Source organism: Rhineura floridana, chromosome 3 (assembly GCF_030035675.1).
Source record: "Rhineura floridana isolate rRhiFlo1 chromosome 3, rRhiFlo1.hap2, whole genome shotgun sequence".
In the NCBI taxonomy this organism is placed as follows: Eukaryota; Metazoa; Chordata; class Lepidosauria; order Squamata; family Rhineuridae; genus Rhineura; species Rhineura floridana.
Window position 1 is genome coordinate 51946348 of NC_084482.1, and position 25740 is coordinate 51972087.

The following is a 25740-nucleotide window of genomic DNA, read 5'->3' on the forward strand; positions in this document are numbered from 1 at the left end:
GCATGAAGTTTATATGTTGTGAAGGAAGCAGATGCCTTGAATGGGCACCCTAAAGAACTGTAACTAGTGCTTCCCTATTCCTCTGCCCACAATGCTGCTTTTCTAAATGTAGGCTGTTTTGTTTTTATGGAAAAGCATTCAATCCTGTGAGCCCTTGACTGTAGTCTGAAGTGGTATAGCCCAAACCCTGGTTTGCCACCTCAACAAGCTAATGTTATTCTAATTTCAGGGAAGACTCAAAGCAAATTCTTTGTCTGCTTGCATTCTATCTCCATCTGTTTTGCTGGGTTAATGTCGTCATATCTTTTACCCACAATACTGCTGTTGAATATCCTTTTCTATTAGTACTTCACATTGTGAGCCTTGCCATAGCGATTGTGAATATGTGTTCTGGTCCCAGCTACAGCCAACTTCTGGCTGGCAGCTAGGGGACTGGTTTACTCGCTGCATAACTAGGCTACCGATAGCGTCTTTCACACCTTTTGTCTCTTACGAATGGTTGCAATACTACTGTGATTACTTGGGAACTAAAAAACAGGCTGGGTACATGATGTCGCCTTAAATGGGCATGCATTGCCATAGCCTTTGGAAGAGCAGCTTGGATCGTGCTTTGATCAGCTCCATACGTTTCAAGAACAGTCTCAGCGTAATAAAAAGTCGCATAGAAATAGGGCGAGCAGGCGAAGTCCACCATGAAATAAAAAGCAACCACTGAATCAAAGGAATGGATAGGGTCAACTAAGTTACTTCATTCGATGACATGGACTCAGCCAAGTGGTTACGATGATCCAACCTTAAAACTACACGGTCACTGGGCGGGGATGCGGATTGCATACATCTAACAATCATGGGGTTTTTACTCCGAATCCCTCAACGAGTTGTATGAACAGTCCCTACTTTAAAAAACAAAACAAAACTGATGTTGGTTGTGTGAATGAGCTTCCTCTTCAGATTCCAATTAGGGTATTATCATTTCCACAGTGTTGACTAGCAACGCGCGGATGTGCATGGCGGTGGTTGGCTGCAGCAGCAGAAGCAGCAGCGGTGTAAGGCAAGAACAGCCCTGCCTTCGAACTAACAAAAAGCGATAACAACAACGGGACCTGGACCTAAGCAGCCGGTTTAGAGAACACCCGCTGGAAGAAGCCATGTTGTTACTGAACAGAACCACCCCTGCTAACCGAGAGGAGGTGGCTGAAATAGTCATAGCGTGATCGCCTTTTTGGTGCAGGCTCCTCCTCCACCACCGCCGCTGCCACACGGTTTTTTTTGCAAATGTCTTGTTCCTTGTACCGTTTCTTCGGGTTCCCCCTTCCTTGCGCCTTCAACCTAGCTCCATCGACAGAAGGACAATGGGACTAGCCGGTAAGGAGCTGGTCCCTCCAAACTCTGGCCAATACCGTGGCGAAAGGGAGGCGGGCCGCTCCTTCGCACTAGGTTAGCGTGTGTCTGTGTGTGGCGGCTGCAGTAGCAGCACCAGCAGCAGCTCCCGCTCCATACCTTGTCGTAGTTGGGAGGTGCGGATGCAGCTGCCCAGCAGCAGGGGGGCGGAAAATTCCCAGAATGCTTGTGGCGGCCGGCCCCTGGTGGTGGTGGTGGTTGCATCTGAGGTAGAAAGAAGAATGACCCCAGCATAGGGGTAGGCCCTTAAAAAATAAAACTGAGGAAGAGGGCAGTCGTTTCTGAGGCCTTGTTTTGAGGGTAGATAGAGAAACACTACCTACCCGCCTAAAGTAAAGCCTCCATCTCAGCCCAGAGCCTTTATGAAAATTGGGGGGGGGGTTCCTCTCATCGTCTGAACACCCGGGAGAGGGATAAGGAGATTCTTCGTTATTTGGATACCTGTCAGAGGTAAGTGTGTGTGTGTGAGAGAGATTTGTGGTACAGAGACTCCCCAGGCCGTGGCCCCCTTTCCACCACCCCTCTTTTTTCTTCAGGCTGCTGCACGTTTCCATTGCTTTGCGAAGAATTCCTTGAGCTGGCCAGCACCGTTGACCAGCTCAGGCTTTGCACAGCCCTATCACATAAACTTGGTTCTTCAGAGGGGGTATCTTGTCTTGGAATGCCTTGTCATTATTATATGGTGAAATAAACAACTCTTCCCCTCCCCAGCATTTTGGGAAGCCCAAAAAGAAAAACATTGCTCCTGTTCTGTATCTCCCATATCCCTTTTCAGGACTAGCTTGCTGCTATGAAATTGTTATAGGGCTCATTTGGATTTTGCAGTGAGGGATCTGAAACTCGATGTTAAGGGTGATGCATCATGCCACTTGGTGGCCCTCAAGATGTGTGTGCTCTGGAGTGTGTGGTTCACACAGGCTCCTCTCTTTTAAGTATTAGCATTTCTGAAGAGGCACTCGCTAGCCTTCTATAAAATATAATACTCGCAGCAGTTGTTAAGATATATACCTAATATGTATGTAGAGCTGCAGATCTGGAGAAGATAAAATTGTGAATAATCAGATTTCAAGCCCTCCCTTTTCTAAGTCCTATGTATGTTTTCTCACACTTGCTATGTTTGCTCCAGATCTGCTCCTAGGTTAAAAGAACATCTGTAAACTGCATGTACAAATATGTGGCATTGCTAGAACATGATATTAGTGCTTTGTTACAAAGTAAATATGGTGATAAGTGAAATCATATTGACCACTGTGAGAAGCATCTTTGAAAACGTGTTGCAAGTCATGATGGTACTTTAGTGGCCACCTCTACTCGCGTTTGTTGTTTGGCAGAGAGGAGTACTGTATTTAACTTTGAAGGTACTGATAAATGAATGTAAAAAAACCCAAAAGTAACAAATGAAGCTTTGTAACTAGACAGATTGTATGAGATAAAATTTATATCTGGCTTTTCCTTTTCCTGGTTTGATGAATGACACTGCACCAGTGCAAACCCAGTCTACACTTTAGCAGTTTCATCTTGTCCTAGTTGCTGCCTTGAATCTTAACACTATGTTTCTCTAATGAAATAGCTATGAGCTGCCTGGTTGCTGGCCTCTCCCATATCACCGGGGTGAGCGTCTGTGGTTTCTATAGAGAGTTTTGTGTTTATCTTTCCTGGGCCAATGTATTTGGAACTGAGTGTACTTGTAAGGGAGTGGGTGTGTGGATGGGTAGTTTTTGTTTTAAGAGATAACCTAAAGTAAAGCTAATGTAATATAATGGTAAATATATTGTTTTTTTTAGAAAACAAAAACACTCTCCAGAATAGCTGAACTTACTAGAAGATTGAAGGGTGGAAGGCTATAACTGGTAGAATTATGTACCCATTCTTGCACTGCTTTGATAGGGCTCTTTTTGGGCCAGAATGCAGGCATATAAAGGTTCTTATAAATAAAATCTGGTTGGTGTGGAAAAATGTATATACATAGCCTTAAGCTTGGCCTTACGAAAAGCCCTAACCTCTGTGCAGCTGGTATTGTGAGGAGCTGTTCTTTTATCACATTGGTTTTTCCTAGCATTCTGTAGCTGTCAAGCGGAAAGGGCAAGGGGGAAAGGTGATGAACTAATAGTTTAAATGGCTGAGAATGGGACGTTTTCCGTCAGGCAACTACAAAATATTTTATGCAGGAAATGAGAAATTAAGAAGAAATAGTGTTGCTTTAATATTGAGAAGTGATGTAGCAAAAACAATTAAGAGCTATAACTCAAGGTCTGAGCGAGTGATATCAATGAGATTTAACAGGAAACCTATTAACATAACCGTCATCCAAGTCTGCGCTCCAACGGCAAATGCAGAAGAAGAAGAATTGGAGAGATTTTACGCAGAGGTACAGGAAGAAATTGATCACACACCAAAACAAGATGTGCTGATAATCATGGGGAACTGGAATGCAAAAGTAGGAAACAGAGAAGAACTAGGAATTGTGGGGAAATGGGGCTTAGGAGATAGAAATGAAGCAGGAAAATGACTTACCGAATTCTGTGAAGCCAATAATTTGTTTCTCGCAAACACATTTTTGAGCAATCGGAAAGACGGCTGTACACGTGGACATCATCAAATGGTCAGTATAGGAATCAAATTGATTATATTATTGGTAGCAGAAGATGGAGAAGTTCCATACTTTCTGTGAAAACAAGACAAGGAGCAGACTGCGGTACAGATCATGAACTGGTCATTTCAAAAATCAGAGTAAAGCTAAAGAAGAACAACAAAGCAATCATAATGCCAAAATACAATTTAAATAACATACCAGAAGAATATAAAGATCAAATAAGGAACAGATTTGAGGCTTTAAACTTAGTTGACAGAGAGAACCAGAACTGTGGAGTAAAGTCAGAGACATTATCAGGGAAGAATGCAAAAAAAAAAAATACCTCTAATTAAAAAGAGAGAAAGAGCTCAATGGATGGTCAGAACCCTAAATGCAGCAATACAGCGACTAGTGCGTAGGGACAAAGAACTATCATAATAGTTATAGTATAGAAATAGAAGAGGACAATAAAAAGGGAAGAACAAGAGCCCTATTTCAAAAGATTAGGGAATTAAAGGGAAATTTAAACCAAAGGTAGAGATGTTGAATAATCAACAGGGGAACACTGACTGACCTCGATGAAATAAAAGGAAGATGAAAGCAATACACTGAAGAACTCTATAAAAGAGATGCAAAGACAGATTCATTCATGGAGGAACTGTATGATGAAGAAGCAAAAATTTTAGAATGTGAAGTGAAAGCTGCTCTTAAAATACTTGAAAGAAACAGATCACCAGGAATAGATGACATACCAATAGAGTTGCTACAAGCTACTGAGACTGAATCTGTCCAAACTTTGACAAAAATTTGTCAAGAAATATGGAAAACTAAACAATGGCCCACAGACTGGAAGCGTTCCATATACATCCCAATTCCAAAGAAAGGGGATCCCAGAGAATGCAGTAATTATTGCACTATTGCCTTAATATCCCATGCAAGTAAAGTAATGCTCAAGATTCTACAACAAAGGCTCTTACCATATATGGAGTGAGAAATGCCAGATGTCCAAGCTGGATTTAGAAAGCGAAGAGGCACCAGAGATCATATCGCAAACATACATTGGATATTGGAATGGACCAAGGAATTTCAGAAGGAAATCACCCTGTGCATTATAGATAACAGCAAATCCTTTGACTGTGTAGATCATGAAAAACTATGGAATGCTTTAAAAGAAATGGGGGTGCCACAGCATCTGTCGTGATGCGCAACCTATACTCTGGACAAGAGGCTACTGTAAGGACAGAATATGGAGAAACTGATTGGTTCCCCATCAGAAAGGGTGTGAGACCCTATTTGTTTAACCTATACGCAGAACACATCATACGGAAAGTGGAATTGGACCAAGATGAAGGAGGTGTGAAAACTGGAGGGAGAACTATCAATAAATTAAGATATGCAGATGATACCATACTCTGAACAGAAACCAGTAATTATTTGAAACGAATGCTGATAAAAGTTAAAGAGGAAAGCACAAAAGCAGGACTACAGCTCAAGAAGACTAAAGTAATGACAACAGAAGATTTATGTAACTTTAAAGTTGACAATGAGGACGTTGAAGTTGTCAAGGATTATCAATACATTGGCACAATCATTAACCAAAATGGAGACAATAGTCAAGAAATCAGAAGAAGGCTAGGACTGGGGAGGGCAGCCATGAGAGTACTAGAAAAAGTCCTCAAATGCAAAGATGTATCACTGAACACTGAAGTCAGGGTCATTCAGACCATGGTATTTCCGATCTCTATGTATGGATGTGAAAGTTGGACAGTGAAAAAAGTGGATAAGAGAAAAATCAACTCATTTGAAATCTGGTGTTGGAGGAAAGCTTTGTGCATACCATGGACCGTGAAAAAGACAAATAATTGGGTGTTAGAACAAATTAAACCAGAACTATCACTAGAAGCTAAAATGATGAAAGTGAGGTTATCATACTTTGGACACATCATGAGAAGACCTGATTCACTAGAAAAGACAATAATGCTGAGAGAAACAGAAGGGAGTAGAAAAAGAGGAAGGCCAAACAAGAGATGGATTGATTCCATAAAGGAAGCCACAGACCTGGACTTACAAGATCTGAACAGGGTGGTTCACGACATATGCTCTTGGAGGTCGCTGATTCATAGGGTCACCATAAGTTGTAATCGACTTAAAGGCACATAACAACAACATCCTGCTAAAGAGATGTTGAGCCATGAAGGAGATATTCATGTTAAACAAGGATGACAGTTCAGTATGGGAAGATGTGAGATCAGGGCAAAGCTAGACAGTCTAGACAGCGAGATGCTGGTTGGCAGGGAAGCAGTGCCAGGCAGGGATTTGAAGTGCCAGGCGGGGTTGGCACACACGAGGGGTTGCTTCCCAACTGTTCAGGTGGGGCACTCACAGGTGGGGCTGGATTTGCCTCGATGGGGGTGCCAGCTGGGGAAGTCTGCGTGCTGTCAAAGCCCTCCCTCCTCCAATGCCCTCAGGAACCTTGTCCTCATCTGACTCCTCTCCCTGATCTAACTCTCCCTGCACCTGGGGTGCAACACTGTTTTCCTTCCCAGTCCGTGTCACTCAAAATTACCCTCACCAAGCTGCTGCTCTCCCTGCAGGGAAAAAGATTCAGGGAGTCCATGTTTTTCTCCGTATGGTTAGGAAAGCTGCAAATGGCAGGAACAGAAAATGTTAAGAACATTTCTTTTCAGTGGTTTAAAAACAAAATATGACCACTAGTCTGTTTCTGCATTCCCATGTATCTTCTAGTTCAGACCCAAGAGACCAATGTTCCCAGATAATGAGTTTTGCATAGAGAATACATAACTGTTATGAAATTGTTATACACAAACCAGATGATAATCATCCATCAAATGCTTCTGTTATTGGGGAACTTCAGTTTTGAAGCACTCTTCTACTAAATCAGGTTGCTTGGAAATTGTGAGCAATCCCCCCCCCCCCCGGAAGTAAATGCCTTTGTTGAGATTTACATGAGCATCACAGACACTTACTGGCCTGTGATATTGCTAGTGACCAGTGACAGATGTTGTAAGAATATACACTGACAGGAATTTCTTCTATTTCTTAGTCTATGTTTTAGCTCAGAAAGGACATACGGGAAGCATTTCCTTTGGCCAGCATACAGTAGCTTCTTCCCCTTTGTGGATGGTGTTACTCATGTACAGTTTGCAACCAACTACATTTACCTTGAAAACAACTTTGCTTGTGTCATGTATCTTATAGGGTTCAAGTGAACACTGCATGGATGGATACATGCATGTATGACCTGTACAATCCACCTTCTTGTCACACTGTTTCCAGAATCACAATGGCTTTTGTTTGGGCACACTGTGTCAGTGTGGAGAGCTGAGCTAGAGGACATTGTAATATATAGAATATTACCTCTTTGTTTTAGATTCAGCAATGACGAGGAAGATGGTGTTGTATTCATAGTCTGATCCTGTTTAATACTAGTTGTCTTCATCAGAGTCTTCTGGCTTCATTCCCTGTATCAAGAGTATGTTTATCAAGGACCCTACCTGAAGTATTTGGTTTTGATTTATCTGTGGCAAGTGTTGGCTGCCTCCCCCTCCCCCTGGCCAAAATAAGAGTCAGGAGCAATTTTTTAAAAAATGTACAGTTAACATTAAAAACCCTTATTTTTAGATGGGATTTATCTAGCTTTAGCTCCCAGCTCTTCATGTCCTTCTGAAGCTTAAGGGAGGCAGCTCCTCAATCTTGCTGTCTGTTTATCACATTTTCCAGTAGCATTCATGAGGTGCACTGTCCATTCTTTGTCCTCCACCAGGCTGAGAAACCTTTGTTTACTGCAGGGCAAAACCTTAATTCCATAACATAAAAACAAAATCAAGATTAAATTGCAGAAATGTTCTTTGATTAATTGATTTAATAAGTCAAACTTGATTTGCTGAAAACAAACTAATCCACAACAGCAGAATATGAGCATATTTGAGAAAGTGTCTTCATGCTGAATTAGTAAACTTTGGCTAAATCAATAGTACAACAGTAAGAAAGAGGGACAGGAATCATGGGGATATTATTGAGTGGTAAGCAGACACAAGAGAGGAAAAGCTGGATTCTAGGGAGTGGCATTAAATAATTAACTGCATGTTTTCATGCTTCTCTTTGCAACTGTGAGGACTAGATTTTATTTTTAAGATAAGGATTCTTAGGAACCTGATGGAGGCCCTAGGTTCAGATCATAAAGCATTTTTATTGGCTGTAATGGATTTGCAGGCATATGACAAACCATTGTTGGTCATTGTTGTCATTATGCCTTGTCTGTTTCCCCTTTGTTTCCAGGGCTTTCTTCTTTTCCCAAATCACAATGAAGAGTGCCCGTGGTAGCTGCTCTTCCTTCCAGAGTGCCAGTGCCAATGGTGTAGATCTCAGTCTGACAGGGCTGCCCATGCAAGTGCTTCCACGCCCTAGCAGCGCCTCTCCAGGCAAGCACATTGCTCGCTCCATCTCTGTCATTACTGAAAACAAGCCCAAGAGGAATCTGCTAGTGAGTATTGGAGGACAGGGGTAATCGACTTGCTTTCCTGGCAAGTTTATTCTAAGTATTTTCCTGGTAAAAATATATTTCATTTAAGCAAAAGCTTTAACTTGTAATGATGAGCATTCTTTTATTCTGCGCTTAGTAGAGTCCACTACAAGAGTAGCCCATGAGAAGTTGTTGTTGTTATTATTATTTGATTTATATCTTGCCCTTCCTCCCAGCAGGAGCCCAGGGCAGCAAACAAAAGTGCTACCATTTTATAGTACATACATTGTATGTATTTTATGTATCACCGTTTTATAATACAAGGGGTTTTTATCCTGATGGTTTTAACTTGAGGATGACTACAAATTGCAAAAACCTTCCTAGAGGTGTAAAACTTCCAGAAATTTTAAAGTTATGGGGGGGGAAACTTTCTTCCTTATTTATTACTATAGGAAACTTCACTAAAATTGCAAAGTAAATCAAACATACTTAAAGTGACTACCTGAACTATATCAACTGTTTTAATATTGTTGCTTCCTCCCTGCTAAAACAAGATCAGCACAGCACATGCCTTGTTTCTGTTATTTGGGCTGATTGCAGGTGTTGCCACCACTCACCATATGCTCAGAAGCACATGTTACCAAATTCTTCCAAGCTACATAGCAAGTGGATTGGATGTGAAAGACTAACCTAAATTGTGTTTGCATTTTTACACATTTGTAGGGCAGTACAATATCTCAGAGAGGAGGCCAGGTCTCCTGCTCCCCTGGTGCATTCACTATAGCTGCCCAATTTCCCTGCTTTTTAAAGTTTGATAGAAATATCTGTTGGCTATAGGCATGTTCTTAAACTGCAAGGTTTTTTGCCTATTAGTGAATTGTCACAATATTTGTTTGCTAAGTCAAACTTTCTAACAGCACTGAAAACATATGAGTGATATATATGTCTGCCCACAGGAATTATCATTCTCTATTGCTGTGTTTGCATGCCATGTTAAACCATAGATGATGCTTAAAAGCTCCCATTTCACTCCTTCCCAGCTCCTGGTAAGCCAAGAACCAACCTTCACTACAGTTCATAGCTTGTTAGGAGATAGACAAATCACGAACCTGGGTTCAAACGACATGACAAACTTAAGGGGAAAAAATGAAAACTCAAATATGAGGGACTGTATATTTTTACTTCCTATATAAATATGTGCTTATCCTTTTTACTTGTATGTACTGATTATTTTTTATTATGAATATATATCTAAAAAAATAAAGAACAAGGTACCAACCACAGCAAAGTAGCAGCACTAAATGCATCCTTCAAATGACAGTGGTGTTACATGGCCTGTAGCTTCTTTATCTTAGGATGGTTACAGGTGGGGCACTTGTGCGATCTATGTGAGAAGAGGAGTTTGTCTCAAGGATATCCAAATAGTAGTCAACCCCAAAGTATTCAGCATTGTTGATGTGTCTGTTTCTCTCAGGAAGATGCAGGGTTTGGCACCTCCAGAGCTATGAACAATTTGCGAAGATCCAACAGCACAACTCAGGTCAACCAACATCTGAATGGTGCCTGTAGGTGAGCCATAAATAAATGTATTACTGAGAAACAAGAATAGTGCCTAAGATCTTGCAGAACCTGATTTATTCATGCTCGTCTTTCAGAGCTCTTTGGGAAAGCTGGGTATTTTTCTTCTTGAGGGCTAGATTGAGGGGAAAAACTTGGGAGTAGTTTCTGGGGTGAAGGAGTTCTCAGTTTGCTCAGCAGGCTAAGTGAATGATTTCTGGAAATGGACCAAGCTCCAAGACTCCCGATTAATCCTGTGATTTTGCTTCTCAGCAGTGCAGAGCAGCATGGAGACTTCCTGACTTTGTTTGATAGCAGATCAGGTGGAAGAAAGAAACTAGCAAGTCTGAGCAAAGTCTCCCCGGAAAAGAAAACGACATGGAACATCCTGGTAGGGGCAAGGATAGGTTAGGAAGTGCAAGTATCATTGGAACTAGCCCTAATATTTGTTTCTTTAACTTTCTGTTGCTAAGGCAGACAGCTCCTCTGTGCAGGCATTTGGGGCCTTTTCAGTTAAATATTTTATTGTTGTTGCAAAGGATCCAAACCTTTGGTTAGCTAATGTATCTGTTATGGGGAGATTTTCCCAGTACTCAGATGGCTGTGTGTTATCATTGTCAGAGGGGAAATTTAATTTTTCCCCATACAGCTGTCATACCTGCTGCAGTAGTAAGTCCTGTGTAACTATGCTTGCATGAGCAGCTGCTGAGTAGTGCTGAGCAATGCTCTCCAGCGCAGGGTTAGAGATCTCTCCTTGAAAATTAAGCAGTGGAAAGACTGCTCCCTGCAGCAAGGCTGCAGCTCTCCTTCATTCGAGACAAGATGGCAGGATATCTCCCCACTGCCACTAAATGCTAGTGCAGCATTAAGAGTAAAATTGGGAGGGGTGTAATCTGCAAAGGCCCTTCTGTTGTAGCCAAATAACTGCTTCCACCACAGCCTATCTATGTTTTTAGTACTAAACTGGAAGTAGGGACAAAAAGGTGATTCGAAGAAAGAATTACCAGAGAATTTAGGTTATGGTGAAACAAACAGTAGAATGTTTTACTACTACCACCCTTTTTTATTGTGTCATCTCTGCTGATGCTGTAAGGCCCTAGTCTGGCAACTGGAGTGGCAGTGATCAGTTTAGCGACTGACACAGTCCTAATGTGGCTTTCTAAAGAATTAGTGCCCCATTCCTGGTTTGGGAGTGCCCATATTTCCATTTTAAGACATTCAGCTCAGTGCAAACCTGTCATCACACTGAAAATAACATTAATAGGCCCCATTGGCAAAGCAATATTGCTTTGCCAATACCCAGTAAGAATTGTGGTGGGACTGAGATGGAGCCTATGCATGAGGTAGAATAAGGGCATTTATTAAAGTACATGGAGAGGGTGTGCCATATACAACAGCAGTTACTTTTTCTCATGCTTGTTTCTGGTTGTGTTCTATAGGATGAGCAGCCCAGAACCTTTCCTGCCCCATCCAGCACTCGAGAGGCCCCCACAGGCATGAGGAAGAAAGAAATCTATGTGCCACTTGCGGCCAACTTCACGGCGAATAACAGGTAAGTAAGGAAGGCATATATAGGTATCGGGTGTAGTTCAGCAATTTATCTAGAACTTGCTGGTGTTTGACAGGCAGGTACTTTGTACTAGAACTTGCTGAAGTTTGACTAGTGGGATTTGTGCTAGCACTGTTGTTAGGATAGCTGATGATGGGTGTTGCATTACTAAGGCTCCATAGGTGTTACTGGAATAGGGATTGGAGGCATCCATATGATCAGAAACAGCAGTCTCTTGTTAATGCAGCTTGGCATCTAAAGTAGAATTGAGCCAAACCAGTCCTTTCCGCTTCAGTTTTGTTTTCATTGTTGTTGAAAAGCACCACTGTATTTCAGTGTGCTTTTGAGTGCCACTCCTCCTTTAGCCTCTACACTACACTCTTGCATTCCAAATTAGGGTTGCCAGGTCTTTGCCTAGTGATAGTCACTGACACCATGTGTCCCACTCCAGTGGTTCATTCATTCAACCTCCTCTTGTTGTTGCATGCAAGAATTTGCTCCTGAGTAGGCAGGAGAGAAAATTGGGTGAAAGTATCAGTGAAATCTCAGGGTAGCATGCACAGAGGCAGCATTGTCGCTAGGTGTCTTGGAGCTTTAAGGAACAATCGCTGTTTCTAGATGAAGACATGGAAAGGCTGTTTCAAACTTCCTGTCATGATCTTTGCTTTCTTCTTTTTTTTCCAATAATTTTTATTCAGATTTTCATAAAACATACAAGACAAAATCATAAAACATTCAAAGACAAAAAACAAAATCAAAAATAGTTAAACAAAAAGAAAAAAAGAAAAAAAAAAACAAAAATAAAAAATAAAGAGTAAAATATTGACTTCCCATTTGTCAAAGATCAAATCAGTTATAAGTCTATAATATATAACACTCCTGTCTCTTAAGTCATATTATAAAATCACTTTCCTCCAGTAGTTATCTTACTTAATCATCAAATCTCATAAACATTACTTTATTCTTTCCACAAAAAGTCAAAGAGAGGTTTCAATTCTTTAAGAAATATATCTATCAATTTTTTTTTCCAGATAAGCATATCGATTAATCCATCTCATTACTAATTATGATAATCTTATTGTCATAACCATAGTCAAAATAAACATTTCAATTAATCCATCACATCAGAATCTGTTAGGTTCAATAATTTCAGTAGCCATTGTTCTATTATCTCTATTAGTTCCATTTTCCATCTTCCATCTTCAGTAGTCTTGTTAAGTCCAGTAATTTCAATATCCAATCTTCCATTATCAGTATTCCATAATAATCTTGCTGTCAAAGCCATAGTCATATAGTAAGAGTCTGATGGGGATTACCTCTATCCCAAATATTTTCTTGCCATCCATTCTGAATAGGTTGCTGAAATACTGCTGTAAAATCATATCTCTGTTCTTTTTTTCAAAATACACTGGGTCATCTCTTAAAAGTTTTTCCATTGTCACATGGCTGCAGATAATTCCATAGATTTTCTCTATATTGGGCTCCATCACATCATTCCAGTCCAGAAGATTATCCATGCCATTGATAACTTTATCTCTAGAATCTTCATTCATTTCTTCAGAGATAACATTGAGTTCCAAACAATAGATTTTATTTCTAAAGTCCATAGACTCCAAATCTTGTTCCTGTTCCACGTTGGTTCCAATCTCCGGGATCTCCTCTCTCACAGGGACCCCTATTCCAGTCTCCAGGGTCGCCTCTCTCACAGGGACCCCTGTTCCAATCTCCGGGGTCTCCTCTCTCACAGGGACCCCTTCCAGGGTCACCTCTCTCACAGGGACCCTTATATCTTTAATCTCCTGCTTCATTTTACTCAATTCAATTTTCATTATCTCAATCTCATCCATTATTTTATGAAACATAGTTATTTCCAGATTTTCAGCCACTTTCTTAATTGCCATTTTAAAAGAAAAATATAGGAAAACCACTTCTTATTTCAGCAACAATTGGGTTAATACTCCAAACTTGGTGACATCACAGTATAAACAGAGCAGACAGCCTTATCTCTCCAATAGTTAAGTAAACAAAATGCAGTTCCCAGGATCGAAACAATTAATGGCAATCGTCAAGAAACAGATTCGTCAAAATAAAATAGACCAAAAAGAGAGTAGTCTCAAAACAGTATAATATTTTTCAAAATAAAAATCTGGAATAGAAATCCCTCTTCTGTGTATATCTTTAGAATGCAAATCCAGGACAGCTTTTTGCAACAAAAACAGAGATAAGCTATTAATTAGTGCGTAGCAGAGAGAAGTTATGGCTCCCCAGTGAGATGTCAAAAACTGATCAATCTGGCAAATCTCTTTTAAACAGCAACAATTTAAGTCAAGTAAAAGAAAAATATAGAAAGAAGGGTGCTTGCCTGTTAATGCGTTCTCTCTTAGAAGATAAGGTGAACGTTCGCTTTATCAGATAGAGCTTGCTGTTAAAAATCCGTCCCACCTTCGTCGGCTGGACCTCGTCCCATAAATTAATGAGATCTGGTCGTCCCAACAAAAATAGGCTTTGAGGTTAATCTCTTCGTTTCTCCCTACCCGGGAGAAGTTTAATCAGTCAAAAAAAAAAGAAAAAACTGACTGATATATCTGAATAAGCTTCTTTTGAGGCAGGAGCCCGTCTCAAAAGCAGGCACAGGCTAAGTCACCCTTCCCGGAAGTCCGATCTTTGCTTTCTTCTGAACCCTGTCCAACTGGTCAGTGCTCTTCCTGTTGCCCACCAGATGTTGTTGAACTACAGCTCCCATCGTCCCTGACATTAGCCATGTTGGCTGGAGCTGATGGGAGTTGAAGTCTAACAATATCTAGAGGGCCACAGGTTACCCACCCTTGTCCTGAAGGTTTGTGATTCAAGTCTTTGTGTGTTGTTCCACAGCATCTAAGGACAGAAGTGCCAATTAGATAGTTCAAGAAATAGGGCTACTGGCTGGGTGAGAGATGGACCCGTCAACAAGGCTTCAAGTGACTTGACTGTTTAGATTATACATTAGGCAAATCATTGTAAAGTATGCTAACATGCTGTCATTCTTTCCTATGAGGAGTAACAAAGGTGCCATGGGCAACTGTGTCACCACCATGGTACATAACAACTACTCCACTGCAGACAAGGCCCCTGCACCAAAGAGTTCCAACCAAGCCACAACTTCCCTCAAGTAAGTCCATAGGTATTCCTGTCACAGCTGTCCTTCTAGTGGGCACCATACGTCAGAAGGGGCTGAAAGGCCTAACTGTGGCAGCTTGCCCAATATCTCAAGTATAAGCAAGCTGTCAGGAGAGTGATGGTTTTTGAGGGATAAGTAGATACACATGCATAACTGTGATAATAAAAGCATATCTGCTCTTGAACCTTTTTTTGTAACCCACATTGTTTTTTAATTTTTTTAAAACTTGTTTTCATTTTGGTCCAAAGCCTCATGATCCTCAGAACTAGGCTACATATGAGCAAAAGGAGCTTCTTCTATTGTATGCCAATTACTAACGTTTTTTCTTTCTTAAAACCATTTTTCCAAATTGCATTTTTGGTCCTCATCCCCTGAGCAGCACAGATGCTATTCTAGATGAAAATACAGAAGTAATTTAGTAGCCGTTGCCTTACGTTAATCAGGAAAGAATAAAGGATTAGGTTATGGGCAAAGAAAGGTTTATTTCCCAAGGCAATAGACCAAGGAGGATGTTCCTAAGAAATCAAACAGTGTTTGATTCCAGACAAACAGTCTGGAAAATGGGCAAGTGTCCTTCATCATGCCTTAGAGTGCCTGGCATGAGCCCACTGGGTAGTATAGCATGTGAACAATCAGTGGAGCAGTCCAGAGGATGCTTCTGACTGGAGTATTTTTGTCTTCTTTCCTTAGCAACATTATCAAAGCCACCTCCAATGAAGACACAGAGAGTAGCAGCTATATGAAGTCCCAGAAGAACTTTTCTAGCAGCAATATCGTGCCTCGGAACAATAATAATAGCAGTGGCAGTAACCCCCTCAGGAGGCAGGAAGTGTCAGAGGAGGAAGCTGAGCGGTAAGCATAAAGTTGCTGACAGCAGAAGAGATAACTGGAGATGTTGGCAAGTTATGCAAAAGGATGAGAGGAAGCCATATGGCAGTCCAGAGAAGGGTAGATAACACATTGTGGCATAGCAGCTTTAACAGGTGTGTTTGGTGATTTCCAGTTGTTGGGTAAGCTTGTTCCACTTGCTTAGCTCTGGTAAAATAGTGCTGGAGCCTAAAATAGCCCTCTCTGAACCGTGTGTTGCACTCCACATTGTTTTCTGAGAACCCTCAAAATAAAGTCTTTCTAAACTGGAGCTGTATGGGCAAGAGTGTGGCCTCTCTCTGCCAGCCTTACGGCAAAATTGTTTTTTGTTTTTCATTTTTTTAACCTCTTTCTGCCCTTTCAGGTTTATTAACCAAGTCAACCTGGCTGCTGTGACTATTCAACGCTGGTACAGAAGGCACTCACAGAGGCACAAGGAAGGCATAGCCCAGCTTGGACACTTACTAGCTTCCAAAAGAGAGGTTTGTAAGGCATACACGCATTCTATGAAGCAGACTTTTTTGTTCCTATCCCTGGAACCTAAGGGAAACAGTTCATTGTTTCCCAAATCATGCCCTCCATATACAAAATTCTTCCAGCTCTTCACAAGTCAGCAGAAATCAAGAGTCTACAGGTCTAAGATGTAGCCTGAATGCTACAACAAACTGCTCAAGATATAAGGGACTGAGGAAGTTTGTAGGATGATTTGCAGTCATTAGTTCATTTTGAACCTTCTGGTGGTCTGTCTGTGAAATGGTATCTCCAATTCTGTCCCTGACATTTACTCTTCAAAAGGAGTATCTTCTTATTGGATAAACCACTCTCAGAAGAAACAAAAGGTTATTTTGTTAACCAGACTGACTACTCAGGGCTGTATGGTTTTGTTTTCAGTGCGCCTTACCTATTCCTTGCCAAGAAAGTCCACACAACAAAATAAGTATGCTCATTTACTGATGTCCTCACAGTTGGTTATCATACAGCCACAAAAGTGGCTGTATACTATAGTCAGCATTGATTTTTCGCATTCCGCAATGTTAAATTGAAAATACCCCCATGCCATTCTGATGCTTCCCATAAGCTCATTTCAAAACAAAACCTTACAAAACATATAGTCCTGAACTCAGAAATGCTTGCTTAACAACGCTCTAAATTTTCATGGCCTTACACAAAACAGTCAGAGAGAATCGAGAGTTCAAAGTATAACAAGAGAGAGAGAAAAAACACCCCTTTTGGACTTTCGTGTGTCAAGAGTTCTCATAATTTGTTGAAATTAATTAAAAATCAGCCATGTTCACAGAGGACCTGTAATCGTTTTACTGACCTTGCCCCATACTCTGACCTTCATCTTCTGCAGTTTAAAAGTTAAAAATGCCTGGATGATTTTTAATTAATTTAAGAAATTTAGCATTTGAACTCAATGATAAGGCCGGGCATGCTCAGTAAGAACCAACTGTCAGTGTTCTAAAAGCCAGACTCACTGCTGCTTGGCTTGGTTAATCGGGGCCACACCCACAGCAGACCTTTATTTCACTTTAGACAGTCATGGTTTTTCCCAGAGAATCCTGGGAAGTGTAGTTTGTGAAGGGTGCTGAGAGGAGACTCCTATTCCCCTGACAGAGCTCCAGTGGCCAGAGTGGTTTAACAGTCAGCTGCTCTGATTGAAGCTCTGTGAGGGGAACAGGGCATCTCCTAGCAACTCTCAGCACCCTTCACTAACTCCTGCTCCCTCCTATCCCTTCCCCTCCCAATCCGCTTCCAATGACCCCCTCCTCCCTTCCCTCCGCCCTCCCCCATGTCAGTTTTACCTATCCTAAGCATGATTGCATGTGAGTAAATCCCATTGAACTCAATAATTATGCAAATGATCAAACTTGCCCTCCCTTCCTCCTCTCCTTCCCCTTCCAATTCCCTCCTTCCCCCTCCCTTCTGCCACTTTCTTCTTCCCTCTACTCTCCCCTCCCCCTCCCCCATGGTCAGTTTAACCTATCCCAGCCATGATTGCATAGGAGTAAATCCTGCTGAACTCAATAAGCATGCAAATGATCAGACCTGCCTTTCCTCTTTCCCCTCTGCTCTCCCTTTCTACTCCCTTCTTCCTCCCCTCCCCTCTTCCTTGTTCCTCCTCCCCTGCCCACTCTCCCCTGCCCATGGTCAATTTTACCTATCCTAAGCATGATTGCATGGGTGTAAAGCGCAATGAACACAATAAACATGCAAATGATCAAACCTGCCCTCGTCCTACCCCTCCTGCCTGCTCCCCTCCCCCTTCTCCCCTCCCCATCCGCTGTGGTCAGTTTCACCTATCCTAAGCAGGTTTGCATGGACGTAAATCCCACTGAACTCATTAAGCATGCAAATGATCAATCCATTCTCAGCAGACTTGCACAGAATCCCATTTCTTACTTCCTGGATTAAAAAGCAGAGAAATTCACTAATAACCAATCCACTTGGCGTGTAGCTTGGAAGAATTTGGTAACATGTGTCTCTGAGCATATGGTGATTGGTGGCAGCACCTGCAATCAGCCCAGATAACAGAAACAAGACGCACTGTTCTGATCTTGTTTTAGCAGGGAGGAAGCAACAACATTAAAACAGTTGATATAGTTCAGATAGTCACTTTAAATGTTTGATTTACTTTGCAATTTTAGTGAAGTTTCCTACAGTAAATTATTTTCTTTTGCTTCTGTTTCTGTGAATATGTGAAGTACAGCAACACTTTGCAACACTAAAAAAAAAGCTCTAAACATAATTGTGGAATAATGGCACTGACTGTTCTGCAGAATAGTTTCCAATGGATATGGGGAGTGTCTCAGTTTGCACAAAATAAAACAGTGGGAGGTGAAATATATTCTAGCAAAATTCTAGGTATGCTCTATGTTTTTAATTGACAATGCCCACTTTTCCTTAAGTGGAGTCGTTTAAGCATAGCAGGCAGAAAATCTGCATCTTGGGCAAGCCAATTTTGTTTTTTCCAACAGCTAGAGTCATTGCTTAAGTAGCAACATATTGTAATCAGTCTGATTTTCCATCAAACTGCAGTTTCAGATTCAACTCTTAATGCGCCCAAAGTAGTAACAGTAGTAACACAGAAAAGAAGCAATGTAAGAAAACACCAACAAACATACAAAGATGCAATTCTCCATCTTTGGAGATGGCAGGTGTTGCCACCACTCACCATATGTTCAGAGGCACGTTACCAAATTCTTCCACTGTGAATGACCAACCCAAATTGTGTTTGCATTTTGCCAAATTTGTAGGGCAGTACAATATCTCCAAGAGGAGGTCAGGTCTCCTGCTCCCCCGGTGCATTCACTATAGCTGCCCAATTTCCTTGCTTTCTAAAGTTTGATAGAAATACCTGTTGGCTATAGGTATGTTCTTAAACCGCAAGGTTTTTGCCTATTACTGAATTTTTCACTATTCCGTGAGTCAGTTTTTTAAAGGACATGCAATCTTTTGGAAAAGACCTGTAGAACTAAAGTGTAGAGCTCAGGTGGATACCTGAAATATCATCTTACTCCTTATATACCTATTCAATCACTGTACTCTGCAGTTGAGGGTCTCTTGCAGATGCCATCTCATCAGGTGATTGCCTGCACATCATAGGAAACATACCTTTAGTATATTTATGCACCTACACTTTGGAATTCAGTTTACAAGTATTAAACGGTCCCAATCTGTTGTCTTTTCAAGCGCCTATTGAAGACCTTATTAATTCATCAAGCCGTTTAAGAAGAGATCTTATTTCAGTCTGCATCTGTGTTGAAATTGTTTTACATTTTTAAAAAAATATGTTTTAAAGATGTTTTTAGTGTTTTTGGATGCCGCCCTGGTCGCCCTCTGGGAGGAAGGATGGGATATAAATTTAATAAATCATCATACTTTATACAAGCAGGTGACTGGGAATAGTAACTTTCCTTGGAGGGGTGGGCAATGAGAGGATCGTGCAGGACCCTGAAGCCTACGTTCCCTCACTTTCAAAATGTTATGCTCATATCTTTTCTGATCACATCAGTTGCTGTCCATACACTTTTTCAGACCCCCTCCTCACATGGTCAGAAGAGTCAGAAACTTGGGTTATGCTTTACCTTCACTGTCGGAGACAGTATGCCTCATTTTACCAGTTGCTGGGAATCAAATGGAAGAGAGCTGTGTTGTGCTCAGATCATGTTTGTGGGCTTCCTATAGGCATTTGGTTGGCCATTGTGCGAATAGGGTGCTGGATTCTATGTACCTTTGATCTTATCCAGCAGGGCTCTTTTTATGTTCTTAAAATTGTTCTTTAAAAAGAAAAGAAAGAGAGCTGTTTTTCAAGGAATTTACTTGTTTGTACATTTACACAGCAGCCTCATCCTTTATACAGAATTTGATATTGAACATGCTCTTATAAAACAATCTACGCTTTACAATATTCCTTGTATGTTTGTTTTCTGTCAAAAGTTGAAAATGCTTCTCTTCCACAGCCGTTTGGCAACTGCATATGCAAAAGGCTACTCAAAATGCCATCCTTATCCTGTCCTTGTAGTAGTAGAGCCTTAAATCAGTTTGTCCCAATGTAAGTAATGTCTGCATCTGTATTTCTTGAGTGTCTTGGTGTCTTAATAAAAACATATCTGCATGTTAAATTTGCTTTGGGGGCAAAATCCAGTTCTCCTCTGTAGTGGAATTGGATAGTGATAATTAGGCCTCATAATCCTTTCTGCTATAAATCATTTAAGGAAAAGCAGCAGCAACTCTCAGAGGAGGGCAACGTTTTGGATTTGCAGCGGAGGCGAGACGAAGAGAGGAGGAAGATTCGAGAGGAGAAGGCACGTCTTGCCAGGCGAGCAGCCATACAGGTAGAGACTTGATACCATCATAGCAAGCTCTGAGTATTAGGAGGATTGATTGATTGGTTTGTTTTGCTCAGAACACAACGCACATTTGTTTACCAATACTGCATGTTGAAGGAGCAAATGGACAACAACACAGCACTAACAATAATTTTTTTTACCTACTAGGAGCTGCAGCAAAAAAGAGCCCAAAAAGCTTTAGATACACAACGCTTGGTTGAGGAAGAGCTGGCAGCGATGCAAGACAGCAAAAAAGCCAGAAGAAGAAAACCTGAGAAGGTTGGCTCTGTGAAAAACACCAGCCCTGCCAACAGTATCATCAAAGCCAACAATGCAGGTGAGAAGTACTGGTAGATTGTGAAACTGCTGGTTTCAGATGTCACCTGAATATTTCTCTAGTCCAGGGATGGGGAAACCTCTGAGTGTCCAGATGTTGTTAAATTACAACTCCCATTATCCCTGAGCATAGGCCATGCCTGACTGGAACTGATGGGAATTGGAGTCCCCAGAACTTCTGGAGGGTCACAGGTTCCCCACTGCTGCAGTATACCCTCTGTGCACTCATACTGGATCTGGTAGACATACAGTCCTGTCAGATTACCAGATGAATTGCAAAATTTTAGTATCTCATCATTGAGACTACAGGATGCAGAAAGGAGAAACAAAGATAGAGTGCCATGCCAGAGATTTTCAGTGGGTAAGTTCAGAGAAGCTGGCCAAGCAAGAAATGTTAAGGAGAAGATGCAGGCAGCTGATTGCTGCAGCTAAATGGTTGCTGAGAGGTCCTGTGGAAATTACTTCAAAAGAAAGAAATAGAGATACCATTGCTGAATTGTACATTGCTGTGTCTCCAAAATGTGTGGCTTACAGTTGCATTTGTTCCAATAATGCACAGCTTCACCTTGCAATTGGTTACCCAACTGCTTGTTATGAGCAAATCAAAGAAGAATCTGATGTGATGCTCACCAACATTTCTGCCTTGTAGTGTAAATATGGAAATGTTTATCAGACTTGCTATATAGCTGAGGTGAGGAACTTCAGGCCCCAGGGACCAAATCTATGTCTCCTGGTCTGTGTAGCCCCCAGGACCCCTCCCAGGCCATCCTCTCACCAGCCCTGCTCTGCACTCTTCTCAAGTGTTTTTTACTTGTTTGAATGTGTCCTAGAAGAGCAATAATGCCCCCTGCTTGTCTGATGTAGGATGGAGAGAAAGAGTTTGTGTTTGTGTGCGTGTGCAAGGCTGGCACCAGGCATAACTGGGCCCTTGGGCACCAGCCTGACCCGGGCCCATGGTGCCATAGCCCAACACCCCCCAATGCAGGCAGCATGGAGCTAATAAGCCCACTTGCATGCCCCACCTACATTTTGTATCATATGAATGATGTGTGTGCATAGTAATCATGCCTGCCATCAACCAAGATAGTGGTGGGGACATCAGCCTCTTAGGGAAGCCCTCGCTGCCATCTTAGGGGATGGCAGACATGTGCATACAGTGCATGGCATTTACCCTGATGAGAGAAGTAGGTGGGGTGTGCATGTAGGCTTATTGAAGCCCACGCTGTCTGTATTGGGAGCAGTGACTGGGAGCTTCCTCTCCACAATCTGCGGCAAGGTTGGGTTGCTGGACCCACCGCTGTTGTAGATCACAGAACAGGAGCACCACCCTCCCACCCTAAGCAGGGGCCCTTCAGGGGCTCTCAGCCAGAGCCCAACCTGGCTGCCCCCTGGTGCCATCCCTGTGTTTGGAAACCTGAGTTTTGCATGACTGGAAAGGAGCATACTGTAGAAAGGTAAGACTCACATCTGTTGTTTTGCCTCTTTTGCCTCATCCCCAGCCACCACTGGCATGCAGTCCCTGAAAACTTACCCACAAAAGAATGTGGCCCTTGGGGTAGGGCTAAAACAAAGTCTCCTCCCCACTCCCGCCATATACCATGCCTTCATGCACGCCATGGAAGAGATTTCATATTCCTTTGCTCATCTTTTTTTAAAAAATACATTTTTTTGTGGGCACTGTGTTCCCACTGTAGCAAATGCTTTTTGTTGTTGTTTACAGATGCCAGCTTCCACTTGGCAGCTACAGATATAGAAGAAAATTCTGCTATGGCATGTCTGTCTGCCCCAGGACAAAACAAACTACCTGAAGAGCAGCCACAGGTGCCGCTTTCTGTCTTCTCATGCTCCCAAAAGCTTAATTACTGTTTTCTTTTACCCCTTTCACTTCCTAATCTGCACAGGTTCTTTGCTATAAAATGTTCTGTTCAGCTGGGAAATATATGACCTAGCAAGCTTTACTGTGAGAAGATAGATCTACTCCCTCCATTTGAATGCAACACTAATAATACTCTCAATTTACCACCATTCATGCAATCTCACCATACATGGGTTTCTCTGTTTTTCAGGATGTCAGCTCTGGAAAGATGACCAATGAAGACTTGGAGACTATTATCACAGCAGCCAGCAGGGCACAATCCAAAGTGACCCTTAATGAGCTACTGGACACATTAAAGTTGCTGGAGGAGGAGCCAGAATTGCCACCACAACCCAGGGCCTCCAAAGAGGATAAATATGCTTGGATAGATGGGGTAACTTGGATAGGAGGGGGTGAGGCAGATATAAAGATCTCTCTGCCTTTATCTGTTGGTCCTTTTTCATGGTTTAGGCCAAAGTTATTAATCTTCAACCTTATCTAGGATTTGTTTGCTTTATTTTTTACATGGGTCAGGAAGTGAGGGACATCCCATCGCTCACTGTCTTGAGTTGTATGCTCTGGTTATAATTTACTGACAATGAATTGTGAGCTATAACTTAAAAGGCTTCCACCAACTCAAAATACTTTTGATGGTATTATTTACATGTTTAGTCATCCTAAAGAGAGACAAAGCTCAGGAAAACATCCCCTTTTGAGAAATTCCTTTCCTCCATTTAACTCATATTAGCATCTGATTTCCAGTTGAAGTGGGCTAGAGGATGGTTTTCTTGGGAAATGCAATCCATATCAATAAGTACATGTCTACAGCAAATTATTCTTATCTGCAACTCATAGGTGAAATCTAGCATCATTGTCCAGTATTTTCCCTCCACCCACCCCTCACCCCAATACAGGAGGCTGACTCAAATTCCCTGACTGCTGACAACCTGGAGAAGTTTGGGAAACTGAACTGCTCTCCGGGAGTCCCTGAGGAAGGCACGCTGCTCTCAGAAGCCAAACTTCAGAGCATTATTAGCTTCTTGGATGAGATGGAGAAATCTGAGCAGGAGCGACCTAAGTCTGCTGCCTCTGCTTCACAGAGAGAGGTGAGTGCCAGGGGATGAGGTTGACTTTCAGCAGAGATGGGAATGACTGGTTTGCAAGGAAGTGGGCATCTGTCTCCACCTGATGGAGCAAAAGAGGATTGAGTTTGCAAGCTCATAAATTCATTATACAGCCACGAGACTGGCTGTATACTATAGCCAGCGTGGATTTTTCGCATTCTGCAGTGTTAAATTGAAAATACCCCCCATGCCATTCTGATGCTTCCCATAAGCTTATTTCAAAACAAAACCTTACAAAACCTATAGTCCTGAACTCAGAAACGCTTGCTTAACAACCCTCTCAATTTTCATGGAGATACACAAAACAGTCAGAGAGAATCGAGAGTTCAAAATCTAAAAGGGGGAAAAAACCCAGAGCCCTTTTGGACTTTTTTCTGTCAGAGTTCTCGTAATCTGTTGAAATTCATTAAAAATCAGCCATGTTCACAGAGTACCTGTAATCCTGTTACTGACGTTGCCCAATACTCTGACCTTCATCTTCTGCAGTTTAAAAGTTAAAAAAATGCCTGGCTGATTTTTAATTAATTTAAGAAATATTGCATTGAACTGAATGATAGTGTCAGGCATGCTCAGTAAGAACCAACTGTCAGTGTTCTAAAAGCCAGACTCACAGCTGCTTGGCTTGGCTAATCAGGGGGCCACACCCACACCAGACTTTGATTTCATTTGAGACAGTAATGGCTTCCCCCAAAGAACCCTGGGAAGTGTAGTTTCTGAAGGGTGCTGAGAGGAGACTCCTATTCCACTGACAGAGCTCCAGTGGCCAGAGTGGTTTAACAGTCAGCTGCTCTGATTGAAGGTCTGTGAGGGGAACAGGGCATCTCCTAGCAACTCTCAGCACCCTTCACTAACTACACTTCCCAGGATTCTTTGAGAGAAGTCATGACTGTCTAAAGTGAAATAAAGGCCTGGTGTGGATGTGGCCAGGGACAGCTTTGGTTTAAATTTGGGTGGGAGGCTACATGTGCCTGCTGTAGAATAAAAAGGTGGGGGAAATGCTGAAAAGCAATGATACTGTTCACAGTGTTTTCCTTTTGGAAAAGAAAGGGGCTTCCCCTCCTCCTCCCCTTCCTGCCCCTCTCCCAGGTCAGTGTTGAACTACGATCCAGGGTTCGAACCCCCACACAGCCATGAAGCTCATTGGGTGACCTTGGGCCAATCAGTGCCTCTCAGCCTCAGAGGAAGGCAATGGTAAAATAACCTCTGAATACCTCTTACCATGAAAACCGTATTCATAGGGTCACCATGAGTCGGGATTGACTTGAAGGCAGTCTGTTTCCATTTTCAAACATGATTGCACAGAAATAAATCCCATTGAACTCAAAAAGTATGCAAATGATCAAACCCACCCTCTCTTCTCCTCCATCCTATCCCCTCCCTCTTGCCCCTTCCCTTGCCCTTCCTTTGTCCCTCCCCATCCCCCTCACCTCCTTCCCCCTCCCCTTCCTCCTCCCCATGGTCAGTTTTACCTATCTAAACCATGATTGCACAGGAGTAAATACCATTGAACTCTATAAGCATGCACATTTTCAAACCTGTCCTCCCCCTTCCTTTGACCCCGTCCAATCCTCCCCTCCCGCTCCCCCTCCCCCATGGTCAGTTTTACCTATCCTAACCATGATTGTGTAGGAGTAAATCCCATTGAACTCAGTAAACATGCAAATGATCAGACCTGCCTTTCCCCTCCTTTCCCTCGCCTCTCCTCTCCCTTCTTCCTCCCCTCCTCTCTTCTTTCTTCCTCCTACCCTGCCCACTTCAGCCCTCCCTCTCTCTCCCCCTGATCAGTTTTACCTATCCTAAGCTTGACTGAACAGGAGTAAATCCCACTGAACTCAATAAACATGCAAATGATCATACCTGTCCTTCTCCTCCCCTCCCCCTTCTGCCATCAAACTTTAAAAAGCAGGGAAATTGGGCAGCTGTAGTGAATGCACCAGGGGAGCAGGAGACCTGACCTCCTCTTGGAGATATTGTACTGCCCTACAAATTTGTCAAAATGCAAACACA

General features: G+C 42.2%; 1 protein-coding gene across 6 annotated transcripts in view; it reads left to right on the forward strand.

The window, feature by feature from the left end:
• CEP131 (centrosomal protein 131) overlaps positions 1-25740 on the forward strand; it is a 60253-nt gene that overhangs the window by 684 nt on the left and 33829 nt on the right. Inside the window, exons 1-13 of one of the 6 annotated variants that reach the window (XM_061615762.1) lie at positions 1053-1365; positions 8273-8477; positions 9931-10025; positions 10287-10404; positions 11453-11565; positions 14597-14710; positions 15410-15571; positions 15951-16068; positions 20305-20424; positions 20587-20755; positions 22475-22575; positions 22821-23003; positions 23524-23715. In XM_061615762.1, coding sequence (XP_061471746.1) covers positions 8298-8477; positions 9931-10025; positions 10287-10404; positions 11453-11565; positions 14597-14710; positions 15410-15571; positions 15951-16068; positions 20305-20424; positions 20587-20755; positions 22475-22575; positions 22821-23003; positions 23524-23715 — 1665 coding nt within the window. In that variant the 5' untranslated portion in view covers positions 1053-1365; positions 8273-8297. Of the gene's footprint in view, positions 1-1052; positions 1366-1423; positions 1852-7446; positions 7467-8272; positions 8478-9930; positions 10026-10286; positions 10405-11452; positions 11566-14596; positions 14711-15409; positions 15572-15950; positions 16069-20304; positions 20425-20586; positions 20756-22474; positions 22576-22820; positions 23004-23523; positions 23716-25740 lie in introns of those variants that run through there. The other 5 variants (XM_061615760.1, XM_061615764.1, XM_061615765.1 and 2 more) reach the window with 5 other exon arrangements.